The 24,014-nt window shown below is 50.6% G+C and overlaps 2 protein-coding genes across 24 annotated transcripts in view; one reads left to right on the top strand and one right to left on the bottom strand.

Moving 5' to 3' along the window:
- The window catches only part of ATP11A (ATPase phospholipid transporting 11A), a 184,986-nt gene extending 162,759 nt beyond the window's left edge, over nucleotides 1–22,227 (bottom strand). For all 10 annotated transcript variants that reach the window (XM_028837362.2, XM_028837361.2, XM_028837363.2 and 7 more), the window contains exon 1: nucleotides 21,750–22,227. In XM_028837362.2, the coding sequence (XP_028693195.1) occupies nucleotides 21,750–21,788 (39 nt within the window). In that variant the 5' untranslated portion in view covers nucleotides 21,789–22,227. The remainder of the gene's footprint in view (nucleotides 1–21,749) is intronic.
- LOC114673506 (uncharacterized) overlaps nucleotides 22,092–24,014 on the top strand; it is a 30,700-nt gene continuing 28,777 nt past the window's right edge. For 9 of the 14 annotated variants that reach the window (XR_013407778.1, XR_013407776.1, XR_013407775.1 and 6 more), the window contains exons 1-2: nucleotides 22,092–22,354; nucleotides 23,264–23,352. Coding sequence is in view for 6 of the 14 variants with exons in the window: in XM_077974072.1 (XP_077830198.1) it covers nucleotides 22,232–22,354; nucleotides 23,264–23,352 (212 nt within the window). In the remaining 8 variants the exon portion in view is untranslated. Of the gene's footprint in view, nucleotides 22,534–23,263; nucleotides 23,353–24,014 lie in introns of all 14 variants that reach the window. The other 5 variants (XM_077974069.1, XM_077974068.1, XM_077974070.1 and 2 more) reach the window with 3 other exon arrangements.

Below are 24,014 nucleotides of genomic sequence, written 5' to 3'. Positions count from 1 at the left end.
GCTCCGGGTGGCTGGCAGGGGCCCTGCCCTCTGGTCTGAAGCCTCCCGCACCGTGACTAGTGCCCCATCACATGACACGGGGCTGGGAGAGCCCCAGGGAGCAGAACCTTCTTTCCCTGCAGGGATGAGACAGTGACAGGAGGTGAGCACCAACCAGAGCTGTGGCTTGTCTGTGCTGCTATGATTTTTTAAATGATTTTCATTATCATCAGCGTTTGCCAAAGACTGGAACTGGTCTTCCCCTCACCGTCCACGCGCACCACCTATGAACGCCCTCCCCATGAAACAGCAGCTCTGCCTGGAGTATTACAACCATTCCCTGGAACCAAAGGGCAGCCCAGGCCCAGGAAAACCCAGCAGCTCAGCCCCGCGGGGCCTGCCCGACCACCACAGAGGCCTCGACCGCCTCCTGGAGCCCTGCCTTCTCCCGCGGGCTCCTTCCTTACTGTTAAAATTCTAATGGAGATGGCTCCAAGGGCCCTCGTGGGTAGAACTCTTCCAGGGCAGTGGTAGAGAAGCGACAACCTGGGGCGCTTGTTTCCTGGGGAGTGGCTCGGCCCTGCCACTTTAGTTATGTGAGCTTTATCACATCCTGTCAGGAAAAGCTGATTCTGCGAGTCACACACAGTGTGGGCCACTTGCTTAGGGGCTGACTGGGTTTTAAGTTGACATTTGGAGGCATGGAGCTGGCTTTGCAAACACACCACACTCTTTGTGAGAAGGCGCCTTTCCAAACGACCCGAGGCCGCAGACACAACTTAAACACCACGGTCACACACACGTCTGCAAAGAGAGGATGACAAGATGACACTCGTGAATCCCAACCACAGCCGGCCTCCCGGGACCCTCAGGGAGTGTGGATGCTGAGAGTGGCTGCCTGACACCCAGGTGTCACGCACTTCCAGGCCCTCACCATGGCTGATTCCCAGCTCCAGGGCACACTGCAGGGAGAGGACCTGTGCTGTTGAGACACCCGCTCTCAGCTGCGGGACGTGGGCGGCACCAGCTCCGACAGGGGCTGGTCAGCAGCAGAGAGTGGTACGGCCCACCCGGGCTATGCCCTCATGGGGGCAGCTCCTGTTTGCAGACTGTTGACGACAAGAGTCAAACTGTAAAATATCTGAAGAGATTTATTCTGAGCCAAATATGAGTGACACAACCCTCACGAGGTCCTGAGAACATGTGCCCAACGTGGTTGGGGTGTAGCTTGGTTTTACACAGTTTAGGGAGGCCTGAAACTTCAATCAAATACACTTAAGAAATACATTGGTTTGGTTCAGAAAGGCAGGACAACTCAAAGCGAAGGGCTTCCAGGCTATGGGTAAATTTAAACATCTTCTGGTTGAGTTTATCTGAAGACCTGGGATGATAGAAAGGAAATGTTCAGGTTAAGATAAAGAATTGTGGAGACCAAGTTTTATTGTGCAGAGGAAGCTCTCAGCAGACTTCAGAGAGGGCAGGTTGTAAATTGTTTTTTATCGGACTTAAAAGGGTGCCTGGCTCTTAGTTGATGATTTCCTGGACCTGGAGAAGAAAGAAGGAAAACAAAGCAGGAAAAGGATTCTCTATAGAATGTGGATTTTTTCCACAAGAGGCCTTGCAGGGCAATTTCAAGGTATGACAAGGAAATATATTTTGGGGTAAAACATTTTGATTTTCTTCCTTGTTCTGCCAGAGTCAGACTGGAAAGTAAGTCATGATATACAGGGTTCAATAAAACCTATCTGATGGGAATTTATGATTTGTAGGGCATGACTCCAAGGAATTTGGGTAAGTTAAAAAAAAATCAGAGCTTAGTCCTGAAGATGCAGCCAGAAGGGGCACAGAGGCCTGGCCAAGAGTCCCACATGGATCCCTGAGATGCGCTGGCTGGGGACACCCAATTCCCCCTCCCAGACCTGCTTCCCGGCACTCCCCTTCCCACCTGGATCCCTATGGACACATCACACCCATCCCTCCTGGAGTCTACTCTGGAGGGCGTGCCTGGCCCAGAGGGTCTTCGAGTCAAGACAGGAACCAAATCACTCTCTCCTCCTTGGCCAGGCCCATTAAAAAAATAAAATCAGATGTACACCATCCTAAATTCTATGCACAAACCCCCTCTCCCCCCTCCATGAGTTCAAAACACAGGCGGGAGAGCCACTCGCTGGAAGACCAAAGCTACAGGCTTGTCGGGCAGGGGCGGGACAGACTCACAGGGCCACACGCAGCCCACGTGCGGCCCACAGGGAGGGGCCACATCTGAGTGACAGCAGGGAAGCCACAGTGAGAGAGACTGTCCATCAGACTCAGTCACTCTGAGGTTTGCAAGGGTGACATGTTGACAGAAATCAGTGTCAACCCATTTTTTAATGAACTAAAATCATGAGTGGGGGTGCTAAGGAAAAGCCATTAACACTCCTTTTAAGTTTTACTCTTCTGTCAACTGCAAAGATTGCCTGCCAAAAAGGGTTTCTAGTCAGTTTCATGCTATACTTGTGGTTTTTAAATGAGTCTTAATGATCTAAAATATATAATTACTCCATTTTACAATTAAGTTTCTTACTAATAATAAGGGGACTTAGGGTGCAAAGGTAATTGCGGTTTCGGACCGTGAATTTTAAATCATTATAACTAGGCTCAAACACGTCTTTATTAACCAAAATAGGAACTGTTACAATCAACATTTTTTTTTTTTTTTTTTTGCCAATGAGAAATAAGTTTGTTTATTCCCGTAGCATAAAAATTCATGCTTTGGGATTCGACAAACTCTTGGAAAGCATTTTCTGCAACCTGCTGGTTGTGGAAGCATTTTCCCTGCCAAAAGTTGTCGAGATGCTTGAAGAAGTGGTGGTCGGTTGGTGAGAGGTCAGGTGAACATGGCAGATAAGGCCAAACTTCGCAGCCCAGTTTCCACTTTTGAAGCGTTGGTTGTGTGACGTGCGGTCGGGCACTGTGGTGGAGAAGAATTGGGCCCTTCCTGCTGACCAGTGCCGGCTGCAGGCGTTGCAGTTTTCAAAGCATCTCATCAATTTGCTGAGCGTACTTCTCAGATGGAATGGTTTCCTGGGGGTTCAGAAAGCTGTAGCGGATCAGACCGGCAGCAGACCACCAGACAGTGACATGATTTTTTTTCGGTGCAAGTTTGGCTTTGGGAAGTGCTTTGGAGCTTCTTCTCGGCCCAACCACCGAGCTGGTTGTCACCAGTTGTTGTAAAAGATCCACTTTTTGGCGCACGTCACAATCTGATCGAGAAATGGTTTTTCTTGTGTAGAGTAAGAGAAGATGACACTTCAAAATCACAATTTTTTTGATTCTCACTTCGCTCATGAGGCACCCACTTACCGAGCTTTTCCACCTTTTCAATTTGCGTCAAATACCGATCGACTGTGGAATGGTCGACATTGAGTTCTTCAGCAGCTTCTCGTGTAGTTGAAAGGGATCAGCTTCAACGAGTGCCCTCAGTTGGTCGCTGTCAACTTCCGAAGGCGGCCACCACGCTCCTCATCTTCAAGGCTCTAGTCTCCTCGGCAAAACTTCTTTTTTTTTTTTTTTTTTTTTTGAGACAGAGTTTCACTCTTATTGCTCAGGCTGGAGTGCAATGGTGCAATCTCAGCTCACTGCAACCTCTGCCTCCCGGGTTCAAGCGAGTCTCCTGTCTCAGCCTCCTGAGTAGCTGGGATCACAGGTGTGCGTCACCACAGCGGGCTAATTATATATTTTTGGTAGAGACGAGGTTTCACCATGTTGGCCTGGCTGGTCTCAAACGCTTGATCTCAGGTGATCTTCCCGCCTCAGGCTCCCAAAGTGCTGGGATTACAGGCATGAGCTACCGTGCCCGGCCTGTAAAACTTCTTGACCTACCACTGCCCTGTGTGCTCGTTTAGCGGTTCCCGGTGGCTCCTGGGCCCAATGCGGTGTTGATGTTGCAAGTTGTCTCCACCGCTTTACGACCCATTCTGAACTCGAATAAGAAAATCGCTCGATTTTGCTTTTTGTCCAACATCTTTTCCACAGTCTAAAATAAATATAAAATAAACGGCAAGTAATAAGTCAGTCGCAAAAAAACGAAGTGAGAAATGCACATTAAAATGATGTGTGGCATAACCACATTGGTTTAAGAACATATTCCAACATCAAACGGCAAATTTCAACAATGCAAAAACTGCAGATACATGTGTACCAACCTAACAGCTTTTGAAACCATGCCGTCCGTTAGAAAGCAACACAGCAATTCAGGAAATCAAAGAATTATTTAAATGTAAGAACAAAAATCTCATATCATATTTAGAGAAGAAATAACAGGAATTGTTTCTCACAGAACCAACAATTTTACAGGAAAATACCCTCAAATGTAATTTTCAAATTAATCTATTTCTTCATAATTTCTTAGATAGTAAAAGAAATGTTACAGACCAACTGGAAAGAGCACTTACGCAAACCAAGCAATTAGCAGAACTGAGTGCCTAGAAGAAAATGCCGCAGAAAATATCCTCATTCCAATTTCTTATAAACACACGTAGGAAAAAGTCATGGAACTGTATAACACCGTTCAACTAACATCATTATGAGCTGTATGATTTAAATGTCCTGCCGGCCGAACATCACGCTTACGACTTTCTGTCTCTTACTATCAAGTATTATTTGCTCTAAGATGAAACACCAGATCCTCCTCTCTTGCCGCTCTCAGCATATTGAGCAAAACATCAAGTGCAAATGAGTCCTCACATTCAAGTTTTTACCTTTCTAAGAAACCTACTATGGCCAATTATTTAAAAGAAAAAAATCCTCCTCCTATCTCGGACCATTCTGCATTTAAATGTAACTGGCACTTTTGTTTCAATGTCTTCTCTTCACCCATTAAGACGTTGTTCACTGATGAAAAAAAAAAAAAGTGTTGCCCAAAAAGCAAGCTACAAAATAGCAGATGCAGAAACTACTTAAAATTGCCCCAATCAGTTTCAATTTGGGATGATGAAAAAGATCCGGAAGTACATGGCGGTGGTGCCTGCACGGCACTGAGTGCATTTAACGCCATGGAACTGTACACTTCATAATGGATAAGATGGTAACGTTTATGTGTTTTGCCACAATAAAAAAATTACCTATAAATCAATTTATTGTACATTCATTCAATAAAGCAATACATCTTTATAATGCTAAAAATCATCAAAATTTACCTACTATGTAACATTTTCCTCCTTTGGACGTATAATATTAAACAAGCTTAAAACACTATTGCAAAACAACACATATATTGTGTATTTTGAGCAGGAAAACTAAAGGGGCAGTCGACACCTGCTTAGGTCTCAGACTAGGCCTCTGCTCATCCCTCTTTGGGGGCGGCCTCCTTGTCAGTAGGCCCCAGGGCTTCCTCTGCCTAGAACTGTCCTCTGATGGCCCCTGCCAGCTTCCCGTCCTCCGTGCCCGCTCCCTGACACCCTTCCCTTCTCATTTTCTCCCTGGCGCCTCCCCACAGCCGGCGTGCTACATGCCATGTGCCTTCCATCCTTGCCCAGTCTCCAGGAGAGCCGGGGCACCTGTGCCTCGTGCTCCCCACAGAATCTTCAGCGCATACAGCAGGCGCTCAATGCATGCGGGATGAACATCAACTGCTGAGCACCGACGTGTGCTGAGGACATCACACACCCTTCCCTACGAGAATCCCAGGGATTCCCTCTCTACGTGTCACTCACTGCCTAGGGCTTGCACATTTTATTTCCACGTTATATCACAGAAATGGTGAAAGGAGTTAAATAACACCAGAAATGAGGACAAAAGGAAACTCCAGCCACCGTGACAGTCACTCCAGCTTTCTTTTTACATGTGTTGCTTTCAGATTTATACCAAAGTCGTTTACTACTGAAAAAAAAAAAAAGGCACGTGTGTACTTGATGGTTACCTAATATTTTAACGGCTTGTCTCCATTTGTCTGAGTGAAATCACGCCACCTCACTGCACTTTCTAAAGAGAAGTGGAGGTGCCAGTTATTCCACATGTGTATGAGGCATTTTCTCGGAAAGTGAAGGAGAACCTGTGGTCCTGTTCGCCTGCAAACCTCCCATCCCCCACACCAGGGGTCCCGCTGAGGTCTGAAAGCCATTTTCACGTCTTCGTGGCAGTCTGAGGCCTTGGAAAACCACACCAAAATCTAGATGGCATTCTAGTGGCAGGACTTCACTGTCCCTAATCCTTTGCTGAAAATAGGTTGGAGGAAATCCTCTTTTCTCTGAAGCAGGAGATTATTTAATTATTTAGGCAGCCGCTTCCTTCCCAGGCAATGGGGAGCAACAAAGCCAGAAGGAATGAAGGGAATGGGCGAGCTGTTCCTGCACTGAGAGGCACAGAGTGGGGGCGCCCCCAGCCCACCTCAGACTCTCACGTGCCCCAGATATGAACCTGAGACGTGCTCTGCAGTCAGAGCCTCGCCTCCCACAGACATTTCTAGATAAGACAATGCGGGGGCAGAGCAGCCACTGCGGCCTTGGGCTCCCAAGAGCATCGAAACCATTTATGGTTTCCGCTGAGTGCTGGAGCCACTTGGCCTTGCATTTTCTGTCAAAGAGAGCGCAAAGTACCCAGAATTTTTCCAACAATCACCAGAGGTCACCCTACCGACCGACTGAGAGAAGTCACGATCTATGATCATCTCTGAGTTGTGCATATGACAACTGAGCAGGTACTTAATGGAGGGTAAAGACCTTTAATTATTCAAAAAGACACTAACCCAGAAAGCTGGACGACAGGTGGCTTGGGAGCTCACTGCTTGCCTTGGGAACCCGCATGGTGGCTGATGTGTGGGTGCCATGGCACTGGAGCCGTCCCACAATTCCCCTGCCTTGCAGAGCAGGGACCAACGTGTCCTGCTGTTCTAACTTGCATTTCAAGTGCAACTTCCAACTAGCAAGGTCCAATTTTGCCAAAGGTAAGACGTCATCCTCCACACACGCAGGTGAACAGAGTATGGGCTCCAAAAAGCAATTCCCTTTACTGGAAGAACTAGATCATGACCCAGCAGCCTCGGAGTCTACTGAGCAGACAGGCCCAATCCCGTATTGGGACGTAAACCCTAACATCTGTCTTGTCAATAAGCCAGATGCTGCGTGTTTGGATTGCAATGCAAAAACCAAAACAATACGTTATAGCATTGTTTTAATACCAACCACCAGCCTTCTCCAGGGGCAAAAAAAAAAAAAAAAAAAAAAAAAAAAAGAGCAACAAGAAGATACAAATACACAGAACCTTAGATCCGATCCAACCATGGGAACTGCGGTCTGTTACATCTAAGAAGGGTCAAATTACCTAAGTTTGTCCCACAACTTAAAAAATAACCCATTCTCGCCGGGCGCGGTGGCTCAAGCCTGTAATCCCAGCACTTTGGGAGGCCGAGACGGGCGGATCACGAGGTCAGGAGATCGAGACCATCCTGGTTAACATGGTGAAACCCCGTCTCTACTAAAAAAAAAAAATACAAAAAACTAGCCGGGCGAGGTGGCGGGCGCCTGTAGTCCCAGCTACTCGGGAGGCTGAGGCAGGAGAATGGCGTGAACCCGGGAGGCGGAGCTTGCAGTGAGCTGAGATCCGGCCACTGCACTCCAGCCCGGGCGACAGAGCGAGACTCCGTCTCAAAAAAAAAAAAATAACCCATTCTCACTAAGTAATTATGTTGTGTCTTTCCAGACTTCGTGGAACATGCTTCTGTCATCTATTTCATAAAGCAACAGACAAGGCGTCATGTGTTTTTCTGACTGTCCCCTTTGCCATTTCCCATCTGTATGAATATTTGCCACCTAAGTAGTGCCTCGGTCACCAGCACACTGCTGTGGGCTGAACTGCGATCCCCTCGAAAATCTGTTGAAGCCCTAACCCCAATGTGATTGGAGCTGAAGACTGGGCCTCTAGGAGGTACTCAAGATTAGATGAGGTCATGAGGTCTGTGTCCTGACCGGACAGGACTGGTGTGTGGTTAAGAGGAGGAAGAGGGAGAGCTCTCTCTCCCCCTCTGGGAGGACACAGCCACCTGCCCCCCAGGGAGGGCCCCTCACCAGACCTCACCATACGGACATCTGATCTGATTTCCAGCCTCAAGAGCTACAAGAAATAAATTTCTGTTGCGTAAACCACGCAGCCTGTGGTATTCTGGTACAGCGGCTGAGCTCTCTGAGACACACGCAGTACCTGTTCAGCTCCACGCTAAGTTGCTAGGTGCTTAAATAACAATAAAACCATTTAAGTTTGTAACCTCGGCAACAAGCATCTCAGAGAATCATGTCGTAAATAATATATCAGTTTTTCATGATGAAAATTCTTCATTCTGTAGTCATATTCTTAGCATCTACTTTTTCAATCATCAAGCCTATATGCTAACATGATTCTCACTTCATAAACTCACTTTGCTGGTGAGACGCTGGGAAAAAGCTGGAAGATGGCAAGGCCCTGAGCCGCCGAGGCGGGGACGCTGCAAGACACACACATACACTGCCTGTTCTTCAGGCAAAGTCCTCAGACCCATGCCTCTGGCCGCCTCGCTCTCATGCACACGTGTTGGACGAGGTTAGTTGTCGCTTTTGAACCTGAGTGGACCTGAGAGGGGACAGATATCAGCAGGACGCAGAAAGCCCTGAGAGATGAGCCCACCTCACAGAGAGAGAAGGCCCAGCCGAGACCACCCAGAGAGACGCACGCACAGCGCAGCAGAGAGAAGGGACGAGGAGCCTGCAGAACACAAGAACCCTCCTGGCACATCGGGCCGAGGCCCGGCCGCCTGAGGGCAGAGGGAGACAATGCCTTCCGAGGCTCTGCTTCCCACTGGAACACGCTGGGGACGGGGCGGGGGGCCTCCTTGTGGTTGCTATGGTGTCTGTACATACAGTGGTTTCTTTTTTTTTTTTTTTTTTTTTGAGATGTAGTCTCGCTCTGTCGCCCAGGCTGGAATGCAAAGATGTGATCTCGGCTCACTGCAACCTCTGCCTCCCGGGTTCAAACGATTCTCCTGCCTCAGCCTCCTGAGTAGCTGGGATGACAGGTGCTGGCCATGACGCCCAGCTAATTTTTGTATTTGTAGTAGAGACAGGGTTTCTCCACGTTGGCTGGTCTTGAACTCCTGTCCTCAGGTGATCCACCCACCTCGGCCTCCCAAAGTGCTGGGATTACAGGCGTGAGCCACTGCGCCAGGCTGTAGAGTTTTTGCACACTCTGTGACAAGAGGAGGAACTGCTACTAGCAACACCTGTCTCCATCCATCTCCTCAGGAACGTGTGCACTCATGAACCACCAGCTGGATGACCATGGGCCCCGTCCACAGGACGCCGAGACACAAGCACAATGCCAGGGGTAACACTCGGAGGAGAAGGGTGACGCGGAGCCTACTCACACCTGGGTCCACTGCTGGGGTTATAAATGTGTTGACAGACAACTTTTTTTTTTCTTTTTTTGAGATGGAGTCCGGCTCTGTCGCCCAGCCTGGAGTGCAATGGTGTGATCTCCACTCACTGCAAGCTTCACCTCCCCAGTTCATGCCATTCTCCTGCCTCAGTCTCCTGAGTAGCTGGGACTACAGGTGCCGCCACCACACCCGGCTAATTTATTGTATTTTTAGTAGAGACGGGGTTTCACCGTGTTAGCCAGGATGGTCTCTATCTCCTGACCTCGTGATCTGCCCACCTCAGCCTCCCAAAGTGCTGCGATTACAGGCGTGGGCCACCGCGCCTGGCCCTGACAGATAATTTTTTATAGGAAAAAAATCACTGTGCTGAATATCCACTGTGGACCAGATCTTCCTCTGGGCACCTCCTTCAACATCTCTGGGACTCTCGGCATTTCAAAGGTCAGGCGAACTAGGGAAGTTTTCCCTCAAAGGGTAGAAGATTGTTCCTGTATTCTGTAACCTTTATTCTTTAAGTCAAAACTAAACACAGCTTGACTGCCAAACGCCAGACACTGCCGAGATGCCTGGAAGTTACTAGCCGTGCCTGAGTCTAACCGATGAGCAGCAGCAACAATACTTAATGCACCTGTAACTTCCAGACAACCTCCCAGAGTTCTCCTCTCCTGGCTGGGAGGGGTCGCTGTTGCAGGGGACACGGAGAAATCATGTTAGAAAGGACCAAGGAGATGGCCACAGGTAGACTCAAATTTCTGTGTATTCCACGTATTCGGATGCCACTCCCATTCTCAGGTGGCCACCGGCCACTCCTGCCCCCCCAGCATTCTCCTGAAAGGGCCACAGCGACTTGTGGGTCGGCTGATCCCTCAGAGCTGAGCCAAGCCCAGCTCCTCCCCACAGCACTAACGTCGAAGCCTCACTACTCAGAGATAGAGATACATGGGTGGGAGAAGCAGGTCCAAGCCCACACATGTGGGGATAGATTCAGGGGTAGTGGGGATGCTAGTGAAGAACTGCCCTGGACATGTGGCATGGGGACAAGTCCTGAAGCAGCCGGAGGCTCCTCAGGGCAAGGCGGGTGACAAGCAGAACGGGGCACATGGCGAGAGTCCAGCCCAGGGTTCGTGACCCCAGGGTGGAGTGGCCGTGGAACTTGCTGTCTAAGCTGGGACACTATGGATAATTAACGATGTGAGGACAACAGGCACACCCTGGGGCTGAACTGGGCCAGGAGGGTGTCCACTCACCCTGTGCAGGGTGCAGACCATGCCAGGGAGAACAAGTCAGGCAGAAAGGCCTGTGCCCACCCGCCACCCTCAGTACCCAGTGCCAACGAGACCCGGCTGCCCTGTCACGGGACGGCATGGTTCTCCTTCACAGGGCTGCCTTGAAGTTGGAGAGGGGCTGTGGATACAACCCTTGGGGAAGGAAGGACCTGGCCCCCTAGACAAGCTGGACGGCAGCCCCTTCTCTCTCTGGAGCAGGCCCCGCCTGTCCCAGGCTGCCTCCCGAAGGTGCCCGCAGCATGGACCATGGGTGCCCCTCCTGCCAGCCTCTCCTGCCCTTCCTGTACTGGATGTGGGCACACTAAGGACAGAGACGCCTTGCCAGGCTGCACACTCTTCACATCTTTATTGAACGTGTAATTTCCAAACTTCCAATCAAATCGTTTTTTTCACATGTAACAAATCTTCTCTTTAAAATCTTTTATCTTCCAACCAGGAAAAATGATCTTATTTTTGTTCCCTTTCCAAGTCAAAAAAAAAAAAATTACCTTTGTCACATGAGATGTGACAAAAATTGGCAGCCCTTTCCTGAGCTATTTTTACAGCACTTCACGATGTATCCCATTGAAAAGCACATGCAAAGTATAATTTCACTGTATGAAATGACAAGGTTATTTTCACGTCCATTAATAAAGGTTCATTTGATCCTCACCACCCAGGACAGGACAGACAGCAAAGGCCGTGAGTTCCACTTCACAGCTGCCTCTGGAGGCGACACAAATGGCTCAGAGCAGAGCCAGGTGGGACACAGGCTCCCCGGCAGGAGGCTGCACAGGGGCCCGGTATAGACCATCATCCGGCCAAAGCACACGCGGATCAGGTGCTGGCAGGCTCGGCCTCCACCAATAACACCATCTGTGAAACGTGCTGCTTTCAACTCAGCAGAAGTAACATGAACTTAAAGAAGTTAAAACCCTTCCTGCCTGCGGCAACCTGTCTTTGTTAAAATGTTTGCACTTAAGGCACACACACCATAACGTGCAAAGTTCACAACGGACCACCAACCCCAAGGGCAGCCAGCGATGTCCTTCAACTCTGCAGCCACAGCCGTGGGAAATTTTGATACCAAATGACGTGTGACATAACACTGTCTCCCAGGAAAAAGTGACTTATTTTATTGTCTCAATTGTAAACTTTTAATATGCCTTCCAAGAAGTCATCTGGTTCTGAAAGCCACAAAATAGAAAATAAAAACCACAGAAAAATGGGAAACATTTTGCCAAACAGGAGTAGAGGGTGGTTACTTAAACACATTCAGAGTAAGAATTTGAAAGTATATTCATCTAAGTGGTCTTTATCCTTGAGAATGACTAACTCATCTGAGTTGAGTGACAGAAAAACTATAAGGAAAGGCACTTGAAAATAAGTGAAAATATGTCACTAACAAATTTCTGAATGGGAACACAAATCACATTTGAAAGAAAGACTTACACAATCTTTATTCATAGAAAAATCAGTTTCTTCCCACTCTGGTTTGAAAATGGAGAACAATATTTAAAGGACTGGTTTAAAGATCAGGTGTGGTGGCTCACACCTGTAATCCCAGCACTTTGGAAGGCCAAGGCAGGTGGATCATTTGAGGTCAGGAGTTTGAGACCAGCCTGGCCAACATGGCAAAACCCTGTCTCTACTAAAAATACAAATTAAGAAAATGAGCCAGGAGTGGTGGCAGGCACCTGTAATCCAAGCTACTTGGGAGGCTGAGGCACGAGAATTATTTGAACCCAAGAGATGGAGGTTGCACTGAGCCAAGATAGCGCCACTGTACTCCCGCCTGGGTGACAGAGTGAGACCTTGTCTCAAAAACAAACAAATAAATATAATAAAAGATTGGTTTAGCCGGACGCGGTGGCTCAAGCCTGTAATCCCAGCACTTTGGGAGGCCGAGGTGGGCGGATCACAAGGTCAGAAGCTCGAGACCATCCTGGCTAACACGGTGAAACCCCGTCTCTACTAAAAAATACAAAAAACTAGCTGGGCGAGGTGGCGGGCGCCCGTAGTCCCAACTACTTGGGAGGCTGAGGCAGGAGAATGGTGTAAACCCGGGAGGCGGAGCTTGCAGTGAGCTGAGATCTGGCCACTGCACTCCAGCCTGGGCGACAGAGTGAGACTCCGTCTCAAAAAAAAAAAAAAAAAAAATTGGTTTTAAAGAGGCAACTAATGATTTATCTGCCCAAAGGGTTCACACATCAGCCCTGGTTACCAAGGTAAAAGGTGGCAGAGAAAGTCTAAAATTCCATCTCCGGACTCCCAGCCTAACATCCCAGCATCCCTGCAGGAGTGAGCCACAGAACCCTCTCGTAGGTCCGGCTGCCAGGGCTTCCTTCTCAGGATATGTAATAAGGAGAAAGTTCTGTGGCTTTGCTGCTATTACAGCCATGGTGAATTACAAACAAATGTGCCACGGGACAAAAGCACGCGGCAGGTAAGGCACCATTAGGTAACTTGCAAAAACAACCCAGCAGTTTTCTTTAGGCTGTGCAAGTCTCAACCAAACCAGAAAAGTCTGTGTCCTCCTTGGGACGGGGTGGGGTGGTCTCAGGCTTCAACGCAGCAGTGATGGGCCCAGCAACTCAGGCCGGTGGAGAGCACCGACCCTTCCCAAGTGGCTGTCGCTCCAGCAGAAGTGGTCCTCAGGGAACTAGCAGGCCAGGAGTCACGAGACTTCCAAAAAAGTGGGGAAATGTGGGGATGTATGTGTGGTCCTCTGTGTTCAAATGTTAGCAAGAAGCTCAAATTGTGTTGAGGCCGCTGAGTGCGCCCATACAGCCACATCAGAGGAGCAGTCACCTGCCTGTCCAAGGACAGAAGTCTTAACTTTAGCAGGGGCAGGGGCTTCCTTGAGAATCTAACAAAATTGGGAAACACCTGCCTGGAAAGCAAATGTCATGCACACCAGAGATTGGTATATTGTTTCCAGGGATCAGAGTCTAGTTCTTAAGAACTCATAGTTTTAAAATGAAAGTAGTTTTAGGGCCGGGTCCAGTGACTTATGCCTGCAATCCCAGCACTTTGGGGGGCGGAGGTGGGTGGATCATCTGAGGTCAGGAGTTCGAGACCAGCCTGGCCAACATGGTGAAACTCCATCTCTACCAAAAAAAGAAAAAAAAAAAAAAAAATATATATATATATATATACACACATACACACAAAAAAAATTAGCTGGGCATGGTGGCACAAATCCCAGCTACTCAGGAGTCTGAGGCAGGAGAACTGGTTGCACCTGGGAGGCAGAGGTTGCAGTGAGGCGAGATCAAGCCACTGCACTCCAGCCTGAGCAACAGAGTGAGACTCTGTCTCAAAAATAAAAAACAAAATATAAATAGTTTTAAAACTATGAGGAGGCCCTCAGAACTCTGGCTCTGGACACCAGGCTCCAGGGACAGGGCACTGCGGCTGCTCTCCCTGAATTCCCTTCCGAATCGCCAAGGGCAACCTCTTCACCATTGTGATTAACACTAATGACCTGGGGCCTCCGTGTTGGCCCAGCAGCTGTTTTCTGCGTGGCTTTTCCATGCCAGGAATGTTCCAGGCACACGGGAGACGCTGGAACATGGACATGAACATGGCTGCACGGCATGTAGCAGGCAGTGGACGCCTCTTTCTGGGATGAGGGTGTTGATGGAGAGGGAAGAAAGGCCACTAGGAGCCCAGTGTGGCCCCGGGGAAGGCAGAGGCCAGCACGGGAGCCCGAGGGGCAGCCAGCCCGCAGGAGGCCCCAGGAAGCAGCCCACGGAAGGCCCCAGGGCTCCCAGAGGCTGCTGAACGGGCCGCCCCTCAGGCTGGACACGCAAGCACCCACCTGGCCAGGCCCTCACCTCGTCCATCCCGCCACCCCCTGCACATACACTGCCCCCCACGCCTCATCCACCCGCCACCCTGCGCGTGCACTGCCCTCAACCCCACTCTCTTTTTCTCAGCACCCTTGCCTGTGGTGCACCCCAACACTCACTGTGGTGGTTTCCTGTTCGCCTGCCCTGATTCCAAGGGAGCCCCAGAGGGATGGGACTTGGGTCTCTGTCCTGCCTGGCTCACTGGCATGTCTCTGAGCACACAGGGGCACTCACTAACTGCAGCTGGGATCACATAAGCCCCACGGAGTCGCTGAGGTTGAGGGCAAGGGCAGAGAGGGGCCCGAGGGAGGTGGGCCTGGGGATGATGGAGACCTTGGTAAGGGAACCCCCGGCAGTAGACAGAAGAGACAGGAGAAGGAAGGACTGGTCAGCTACACGGGGCAACCTGCTAAAAAAAAAACGGTAGCTGGGGCCGGGTGCGGTGGTTCACGCCTGTAATCCCAGCACTTTGGGAGACTGAGGTGGGCGATGGGCGGATCACGAGGTCAGGAGATCGAGACCATCCTAGCTAACACGGTGAAACCCCGTCTCTACTAAAAATACAAAAAAATTAGCTGGCCCTGGTGGCGGCGCCTGTAGTCCCAGCTACTCAGGAGGCTGAGGCAGGAGAATGGCGGGAACCCGGGAGGCGGAGCTTGCCGTTAGCCGAGATCACACCACTGCACTCCAGCCTGGGCGACAGAGCGAGACTCCATCTCAAAAAAAAAAAAAAAAAACGGTAGCTGGAAGTCAAAAAATGAGCAGGGTGACAGGTGGGAAATGTGGGGTCTAAAATGGTGCCAACAGCAGGACGGCGAGCAGCAGGGCAGATGGTGTCACTAAGAGAGGGAGAGAGATGGGGCCTGAGCACACACGGGACTGGACTTCGGCAGAACGGGTCACTCACCCCAGCGGAGGAGGCAACGGCGGAGGCAGAAAGGCTCCTGGGCGTGGCAGCGGGCGTTCCCGCCAGTGACCACCGCTCTCCCTGGGAGAGCAGGGCAAGGTCACCAACTCTCCACGTGCAGAGGAGGGTGGGGAGAGGGTTCCGGAAAGCCCAAGGTGAGACGCAGTCTCCTCAGGAAGCCCAGAAGCATGGACGGCGAGGCAGCCACAGATCCATGCACGCAACAAAGACGCCCGGTGCACTGAGTACCCAGCACCCACGAGCGCCGTGACTTGTCCCTCACTGCACAGACCCACCACGTGGGCACCATCATAGTCCCCACCTTGCAGATGGGGCATCAAGCGTACAGCGGGCAACCAACTTGCCAAGGCCACACAGCCAGCAGCTGAGACGGAACTTGAATGTGGGTCTGTGAGACTCCGACGCCTAACCCCGTTGCCTCTGGGATGTACTATTTTGTTCTTCTCAGATAATAATATCCAAGTGAAAGAGAAAATCATCCCTTATCTGATCTTCTTGAATTTCTATTGCTGTAAAACTTGCTTGCTATTGATTTTCATTGCAAATAAATAGCATTTTTACTGGCATTTAACTTGGTTAAAAAACATTTATAAGTCTGGGACTTAAGAATCTTTTATTAACCCTGTTTCTGTTGAACCTATGCTCCAAGCACCAAAGAACAATTTGTATTTTGGGTTTCAAGGTTTAATACATCTGTAAATAGAGGATTTCATGTGTAGTTAAGCAATTATGTATTTTTGTTCATGAATTCAACGCAATTTTAACTAATTGTAAAGTGAGGACAGTGTTCTCATCCCTAGAAATTTAACTGACTATAGCCAAGCCTAATAATTTTTCCCCTAGGTTATTAAATACACTCCCTGGCAAGAAATAAAAGCAGCTCAAGATGCTTGTTCCTAATAAGCAGATATTCAATAGCTCCAAAAAGCGATGGAAATGATTCAACCTTTGTGTAGACACAAAGGTGAAGTTACGCATCTAGGCAGACGGCTTTAGAATGTCCAGGTGGAAGACACGAGGCCCTGAAGACAAGAAGGGTGCTTGGTGAACTCGTGGGATGAGCTGCCTGGTTCAACATTTGTTAATTATGAACACTTTACGAGTCTGTGCTACAGGCTTTGCCACCACACGGCTGGAGACAGATTATTAGTCTTGGATTCTATGCCTCAGGATTCACTTATTTCAAATACCTGAAGACCTTGGCAGCTAAAGCAGCTTAACTCAGTGCTCCTGTGGTGTAGACTCCAGCAGCTAACAACAGCAAGGCCCCACTGGATCGTCTAATCCTGGATTAGGGAAAGAAACTCCAAAATTACGTGGCATTTCTGAAGTTTTAAAACAGGGGCTGGCATAACTGAATTAAATAAATAAGTCCGTCTTTCAGAAGGGGCAACCTCACAGTTGAACACTGATGTTCACATTACACACCATTCGGTAATAAATAAAGAAGCAGACATGTATGCATGCATATAAACAGCTGGACTTTCTAGAAGGTTTAACACTCTAATATAGCACTGCTTGAAGTTCTCGGGAAGCAAAAATGTTTATTTTTCTCTTAGAAAAAACTTATAACTGTTTGTGTTGAAAGTAATTATCTACTGTCAGCAAGGAAAGCCTTCAGATCTTTCAATGTTTTCTATCTTGGAAAGTTAGAAACATGTTAAGAAACAAGAACGGTAAGGTAGAAAAACGCAGAAGCTTTGACAGGCAAAAGAACAAAACTAACAAGGAACATCTGGGCTGAATCATTGAAAAAAGATTATAAGACCATAACAAGACTGAGTTCTTGACCCACAGAACTCTGAAGAAAAATCAAATGCTCTACCTACACGGAGGCATGGAAGAGAAATGGGAGTGAAGCGTTCTGCCCAGGCCGGGATGCTCAGTCTCACAGAGATCCAGGGCCGTTTTACAACAGCGTTGTAAAGCTTTCTGAATTCTACCTGAGCTCCACACCATGCTCAGTGTCAGGGTGCCGGTTTACCTCTCCTGGGACCCATGATGCCAGCAGGCTGGGACCCACGGGTAGCTGAGCAACAGAACTGGCAGGCCATAGGTTTGCTCTCTCCCCAGCCACCCCTACCCAGGGACTCAGCTATGTTAACAGCCAGGCATGACAAATGGACTGAGCGCTTCCCCATTCTTGGCTCTCCACCCAGATTACCTCACTCAGCCCTCACAATAGCTATGCAATGAGTACTGCTCTTACCCTCAGAGGAGAAAACTGAGGCAGAAGGAATTAAGCCACTTGCCCAAGGCCACATGGCTAAGAAGGGCAGGGAGGCTCCCACTCAGCATTCAGGCCACTGCCCAGAGAGTATCTAAGGAAAGTAAGCTTCCCGCTGAGGCTGCCCCGGTTTCTCTCGGAACTTAAACTACCTGAATTGGTGTTGCCCACTTTACAACTCTGAAGAGGAAATGGAACTAGCTCTCCATCCATGCTGTTAAAAAATACTCTTATTTGAGATGAGATTTGCTCTTGTTACCCAGGCTGGAGTGTAATGGTGCGATCTCAGCTCACTGCAACCTCCGCCTTCTGGGCTCAAGCATTTCTCCTGCCTCAGCCTTCTGAGTAGCTGGGATTACAGGCACCCACTACCACGCCTGGCTAATTTTCTGTATTTTTAGTAGAGACGGGGCTTCACCATGTTGGCCAGGTTGGTCTTGAACTCCTGACATCAGGTGATCCACCCGCCTCGGCCTCCCATAGTGCTAGGATTACAGGTGTGAGCCACCGTGCCCGGCCTAAAAGCGTTTTAAAAGCGTTTTAAAGCGTTTTAAAGCGTTACATCCTTTTAAAGCGTTACATCGGCCAGGCGCGGTGGCTCACGCCTGTAATCCCAGCACTTTGGGAGGCTGAGGCGGGCAGATCACAAGGTCAGGAGTTCGAGACCAGCCTGGCCAATATGGTGAAACCCCTTCTCCACTAAAAATACAAAAATTAACCGGGAGTGATGGCGGACGCCTGTAGTCCCAGCTACTCGGGAGGCTGAGGCAGGAGAATCGCTTGAACCTGGAAGGCGGAGGTTGTGGTGAGCCGAGATCGGGCCACTGCACTCCAGCCTGGGAGACAGAGCGAGACTCCATCTCAAAAAAAAAAATAAATAAATAAATAAATAAATAAAAAATAAAGTGTTACATCATGGAGGTCAAACTACCTCATGGCACAGGAACTACCCCATGACTCACATGCTACCCCACAGCACATACACTACTCCACAGTACATACGCCACTCCACGGCACACACATTACCCCTCGGCTCCCACAGCACATACACCACCCCATGGAATATACACTACCCCACAGCACAAACACTACTCCACAATATGTACACTACTCCATGGCACACATGGCACATACACCACTCCCGGCACGCAGGCTCTCTCCCCACCCCCACGACTCCCACAGCACCTACACCACCCCATAGTGCATACACCACCCCACGGCACATACACCACCCCACGGCACCACACGCTCTCCCCTGCGCCCCCCACGCACGTACATCACCCCATGGAGCATACAGCACCCCATACACACAAGCACCTCCTTATAGTATACAAACATGGCCCCATTTACAAATACAAAATATCTCTGCATGGCTCCTGTCCATCCAAACACCCAAACAACTAGTAACCCACAGGGTGGAGTACTCTGGCCTAATCGTTCATCTGTTCTCTCACTCATTTGCCTCTGCTATCTCTCTGGAGTTAACCCACAATAAAATGCCTACAGCAATGTTTTCCAAGGACTTCTTTATCTTTTAGCCACCCTCACACATCAGAAGGAGCTGGAAAGCTTTCTTAGTCCCAGGAATTGACTATGTGAACACCAAGAGGGAGTAGGGTCTGTTTATCTATCCTTTTTTATAAAGTAAGTCACGTAAGGAAACCATGAGGAAATATGAGTATTCAATCCCAGACTCCTTTTTCTGTAGCAAAAGGAAATATAATTTAGTCCCACATAGTGGACGATAACGAAATAACAAGAAAGCAGATCATGACTGTTTCTGGAAAAAGTCGAATTAGTTTAATACCATAGACATGAACTTAAAATTATAGAGATGAATGGTTTTGTGTGTAAATATGGGTGAGGTAGCCAGACGAATACACTGCAAAAAACACATGCGGAATGAGAAAAACAGAAATAATACTATCCCACAACTTGTATTTCCAAGATGTTATCAAATAACGTACATGCTGGAAAAGTTCACTAAAGAATATTGACCCCTTAGATTAAGAGAAAATGTGATGCCACTGGCGTAATAATCCAACAAAAGGGAATTAAAAATGTAAGCTACGCACTTATATAAATCTATATAACAGAAAACAGCTGAAGGCCTGGAGAAAGGAAGGGCGTCAAAGCATCAAAATTGGACGTCTGTCTGTCCCCCTCCCAGGATGAAGGGGTCAGGAACTGGCTGGGAAGGTGAGATTCTCCACAGGGTGGGCCGAGCATCCATCTCTCATTTCTATGGAAAGAGGCTGCACATTAGCACCACAATGTGACCCTCCTTTTTAACACTGAGTGTTAGAAGGGAACGGAATGAACTGGGAACACCGCGGGCACAGGTAAAGTGAATGTTAGTCCCTTCCCTCTTCCATTTCCCTCGGAGGAAACAAGGCAGGAAAATAAGTTATCTAGGGACCCACATTTCTAAGCGACACAACTGAGAACAGAAGCTTCCGCCCAACAAAGCACGTCTCTCACACAGCAGGTTACCCACAGTCACTGTGATTGGGTCTTCTATAACGTTACCACAGTGAAACACAGGTTTACCACTCACATTAGGATTTGAATTGGGGGCTGGAGCACCAGTGAAGGGGTAACACAAGGTTCCTGCAGCTAAGCCTTTCCAGATCTAGCATCGAAATCATCAGAATCACCAGGGGTGAGTTCTCTCCACTTAAGTAAAGCAGGCTGACCTTCCTAAGGCTTCCCCGACATCAGGAAACAATGTAAGGTGCACTCAAGTCCCCCTTGACTCTCCGAGGTTTTTGGTTAGTATATAAATCCGGGGGAAAGCATTGATCTGGCATCCTCCGCTGAAAAGAAACCTATCTTTGGCCAAGGTCTCCTATTTAAAGAAAGCTCATAAATATGAAAGGCTGCCTGAGGTAATTCCTATGCCGGGAAAGAACAAAGTTCCCATAATACTGCCCTCTCTAGTACCAAACCCGGTGCATGCGACTTCTCGAACCTGTGACTGACCACTGACCGCCAGCCTCTATGGAACAATGATGCCTCTTGTGCAAGACAGTGGCAGGAAACGCTGTGCTTGGGACAGTTTTCTTCCTCTTCTACACACACATATACACTTTTTTTTTTTTTAGACGGAGTCTCACTCTGTCACCCAGGTTGGAGTGCAGTGGCTCCATCTCGGCTCACTGCTGCAACCTCCGACTCCCGGGTTCAAGCGATTCTCCTGCCTCAGCCTCCTGAGTAGCTGGGATCACAGGCGTCCACCACCACGCCGGCTAATTTTTGTATTTTTTAGTAGAGACGGAGTTTCACCATGTTGGTCAGGCTGGTCTCAAACTCCTAACCTCATGATCCGCCCGCCTTGGCCTCCCAAAGTGCTGGGATTACAGGAGTGAGCCACCGCGCCCGGCCACACACCCCTTTTTACACCTAACGCCAGGGATTCCGGTTTCCCCTCCTCTGGTGTAAAATAAAATCAACTTTTCTCCTTCCGAGTCTTCCCTCCTGAGCTCTTCACTGGCTTATCACTGAAGGGGCAGATTCCGGAGGAACCCAAGAAGACCCGAACTTCTGATCTAATCGGTTACTTTAAGGTAAAAAATAAAAAGATTCCAACTCCGCTTCTGAATCCCCCGGGGTGTTAAAGAACAAACACATTTGCTAGCTTTTTCTGCAGAAGTGTAACGCTTCCTCCCAATCTCTTAATCTTCCCGCAGACACGGCTGCGCGGAAGCCGCATCTGAAGGTTCCTCCCCGGACCCGGGCCCCGGTGGGGTCGAAGTTGGCTCTCTCCGGGCGCCCGGTCCGCCGGGACGGCTCGAACCCCAGCCAGTCTCTCCGAGGAACCCCCAGGGCGCTGCGGGCGGGAAGGGGGCGCGAGGCGGCCGCGGCAGGAGAGCAGGTGGCGGCCTCAGGCGGGGGCCGTGCGCTGTGCCCACCTAGACCCCGTCGGAAGCCCCAGGGTCTCAACTCCGAGGCCCCTCCCCAGCATCCCGCCTGGCCCCGGGGGCGGTCAGCGTCCCAGACATGGGAGCCCTCCCACGATCCCGGGGCTGGACCGGCCACAGGGTCGGGGCTGCGGGGCCGCCCCGCGTCTGTCTGGTACCCGGGTCCCCCAGCCCGCGCCGGGAGCACTCACGTATCTGTGCACGAGCGTCCGCACGAGGCTGCAGTCCATGGCTCCTCCGGCCGCTCCCGCTCCGCCGCTCAGCGCCCCCGCGCCCGGCTCGGCGCGCCCATGGGCTCCGGGGTCCGAGTGCGGCCGCGCCCCCTGCTCCGGTCACGGCCTGGGCGCGCCGGGCGGTGCAGGGGGCGGCCGCGGCCCCTCCGCGCTCATGCCCGGCCCGGCCGGCGAATGCTGGGTCCGCGGCGCCGCGCGTCGGCTGCTGCTCCGCGGGCGGCGAGGCTGCTGCTCCGGGCCGCGCGCGAGCTCTGGCGCCTTCTCTCTCCCCGTCGGTCCGCCCGCTGGGTTGGGCTCGACTGAGGCACTCCGGCCGCAGCGGAGCCTGCGCTCTCCTCCTCCCGAGTCTCCTCCTCCCCGGCCCGCCGCCCTCTGGAGCCTCCGGGCCCCGCTGGCTCCTGCCCCTGCTCCCGGCGCGCACGTCACCGGCGCGAGTGAGCATGCGCCCCGCGGCCGCAGCCCCCGCCCGCCCCGCGCCCACACCCGCGCTCGCACCGGCGCGCCAGCCCTGCCCCCTCACGCCTCGGCCCGGGCCCCTCAGACCCTGGGGGCAGAGGGCAGAGGTCAGAGGCCGCGGGGAGGAACCCCTGTTGCTTCCGCCTCCCGGGGCGCAGGCGCGGGGCGCGGCGGGAAAGGGGCTCGGCACTGGGGGAACCCGGAGTCTCGGTCAGGGTACCAGGGCTTCCTTCCCGGGTTCCTGCGGGAAAACTTTTCTCCTCCTCCCGGAAGCCTCGATGGGGCAGTGAGATCGCGGGGCGAGGTGGAAGTGTGGGAGGGGGCGCGGGGAGAGAGCGGGAGTCCGGCCGGGTGGGAGATCTGAGCCGAGGCTGGGTTTCGCCCCGGAACGTGGCGCCGCCGACCCGCCGGCTTTTCCTGCTCTGCAGGTGGCTGCCCCGGTTCCGAAACCCGGTGGCTCCCAGGGCCCGGCCTCTGGCCCTCTGGCCCCGAAGCTGCGACAGCGGAAGACACTTAGGTGGCCTGAGGGGTTGGTGAACCACAGAGGAGTTCAGCTTCTCCTGGTCTCCAGCTCCCCGTGGCGTGTCCTTCATGCTGCTGGCTTTGAACTGGGCTGAGGAGTATTTGCCACACAAACACTACCATTTGCATCCCAGAGAATGCCTCTGTTTTCTCTAGGGTGACCTGGCCCGGGGAACAAGCACTTTGTTCTCTAAATCCACCCAGCCTTGACTTAATTGAGATACTTGGTTTCCAACTTCCTGTCTTACTGCCATAGATAATCACTGATGAAACCAAACAGACAACACCTTTTGGTGGCCTGTGGAGAACGCTGCCCCGTCTGGGTCTTAGGAACGCAGTTGAATATGAATGTTCTCCCGAGTGCTTGCGGAAAAGAAATGGTGTTAGCCACCTTTTAGACGAATAGAAATGAGTACTAGTGAACAATAATCGTAGTGACTGAACAGTAAACGGCTCCCACTTCTTGTCCAAATCACCGATTCTCCATTTTCCAGCCCGTCCTGCTGCAGCCTGCCCTGAGCTCCGGAAGCTGGTGGTGCCCCTCAGTGGATCTTCACCCACAGGAGCACCTGCTGCAGACCAGGTAGGAGAGAGGCAGGGGCCTGCTCCCCTCTCCTTCCCGCCTGCCCCTACATCCTCCAGTGTTGGTTTACCTCTGCGGCCAAGATTCTTCTTCCCGGGTGCCCGTTCCATTGCATAACTCCTCCAGGCTCTACGAACAGAACTTATCGCCTCCCCCGAGCCTCTTAGGGTGAAACATGTTGTCGGTCTGCCACTGTTTCTGGTCCCTAAATAGCAGCACCCTTTTGAAGGGTCCTTGAACCATGACCTCACCGCAACAAACAGTCCCTTCATCAAACTCCTTTCCAAATCCCCTCCTAAGAACACCTTCATTTTCCTGCAAGAACTCTGACTGCTGGAGCCGGATTTTGACTAAGCTTCTACCTTGTAAACTGTGACTGTGGGATTGGGGTGGAGGCGCAAACAGAGGTTGTATAAGGCACTGTATCAAGGCTGCCTGCCTGTCAGGAGTGTCTGCTTTATTCAGTGGTAAATGCGAATTATTTTTCATTCTGTAGCGAATACTACAGGGCAGCAGCCATGCCCTCTTTATCCTTGCTGGCTCAGATATCCACCCTCTGTGTGGCTGAGGGTAAACTGTGTCTCTTTTGAGAAAATCTTGGTAGCTCCATTTCTCTTTCCAACGATTGGCTTCAAACAAGCTCAAGTCAATGAGTCCCAACA

Source organism: Macaca mulatta, chromosome 17 (genome assembly GCF_049350105.2).
Source record: "Macaca mulatta isolate MMU2019108-1 chromosome 17, T2T-MMU8v2.0, whole genome shotgun sequence".
NCBI classification, from domain to species: domain Eukaryota; kingdom Metazoa; phylum Chordata; class Mammalia; order Primates; family Cercopithecidae; genus Macaca; species Macaca mulatta.
This window is presented reverse-complemented; position numbering and strand designations above follow the sequence as displayed.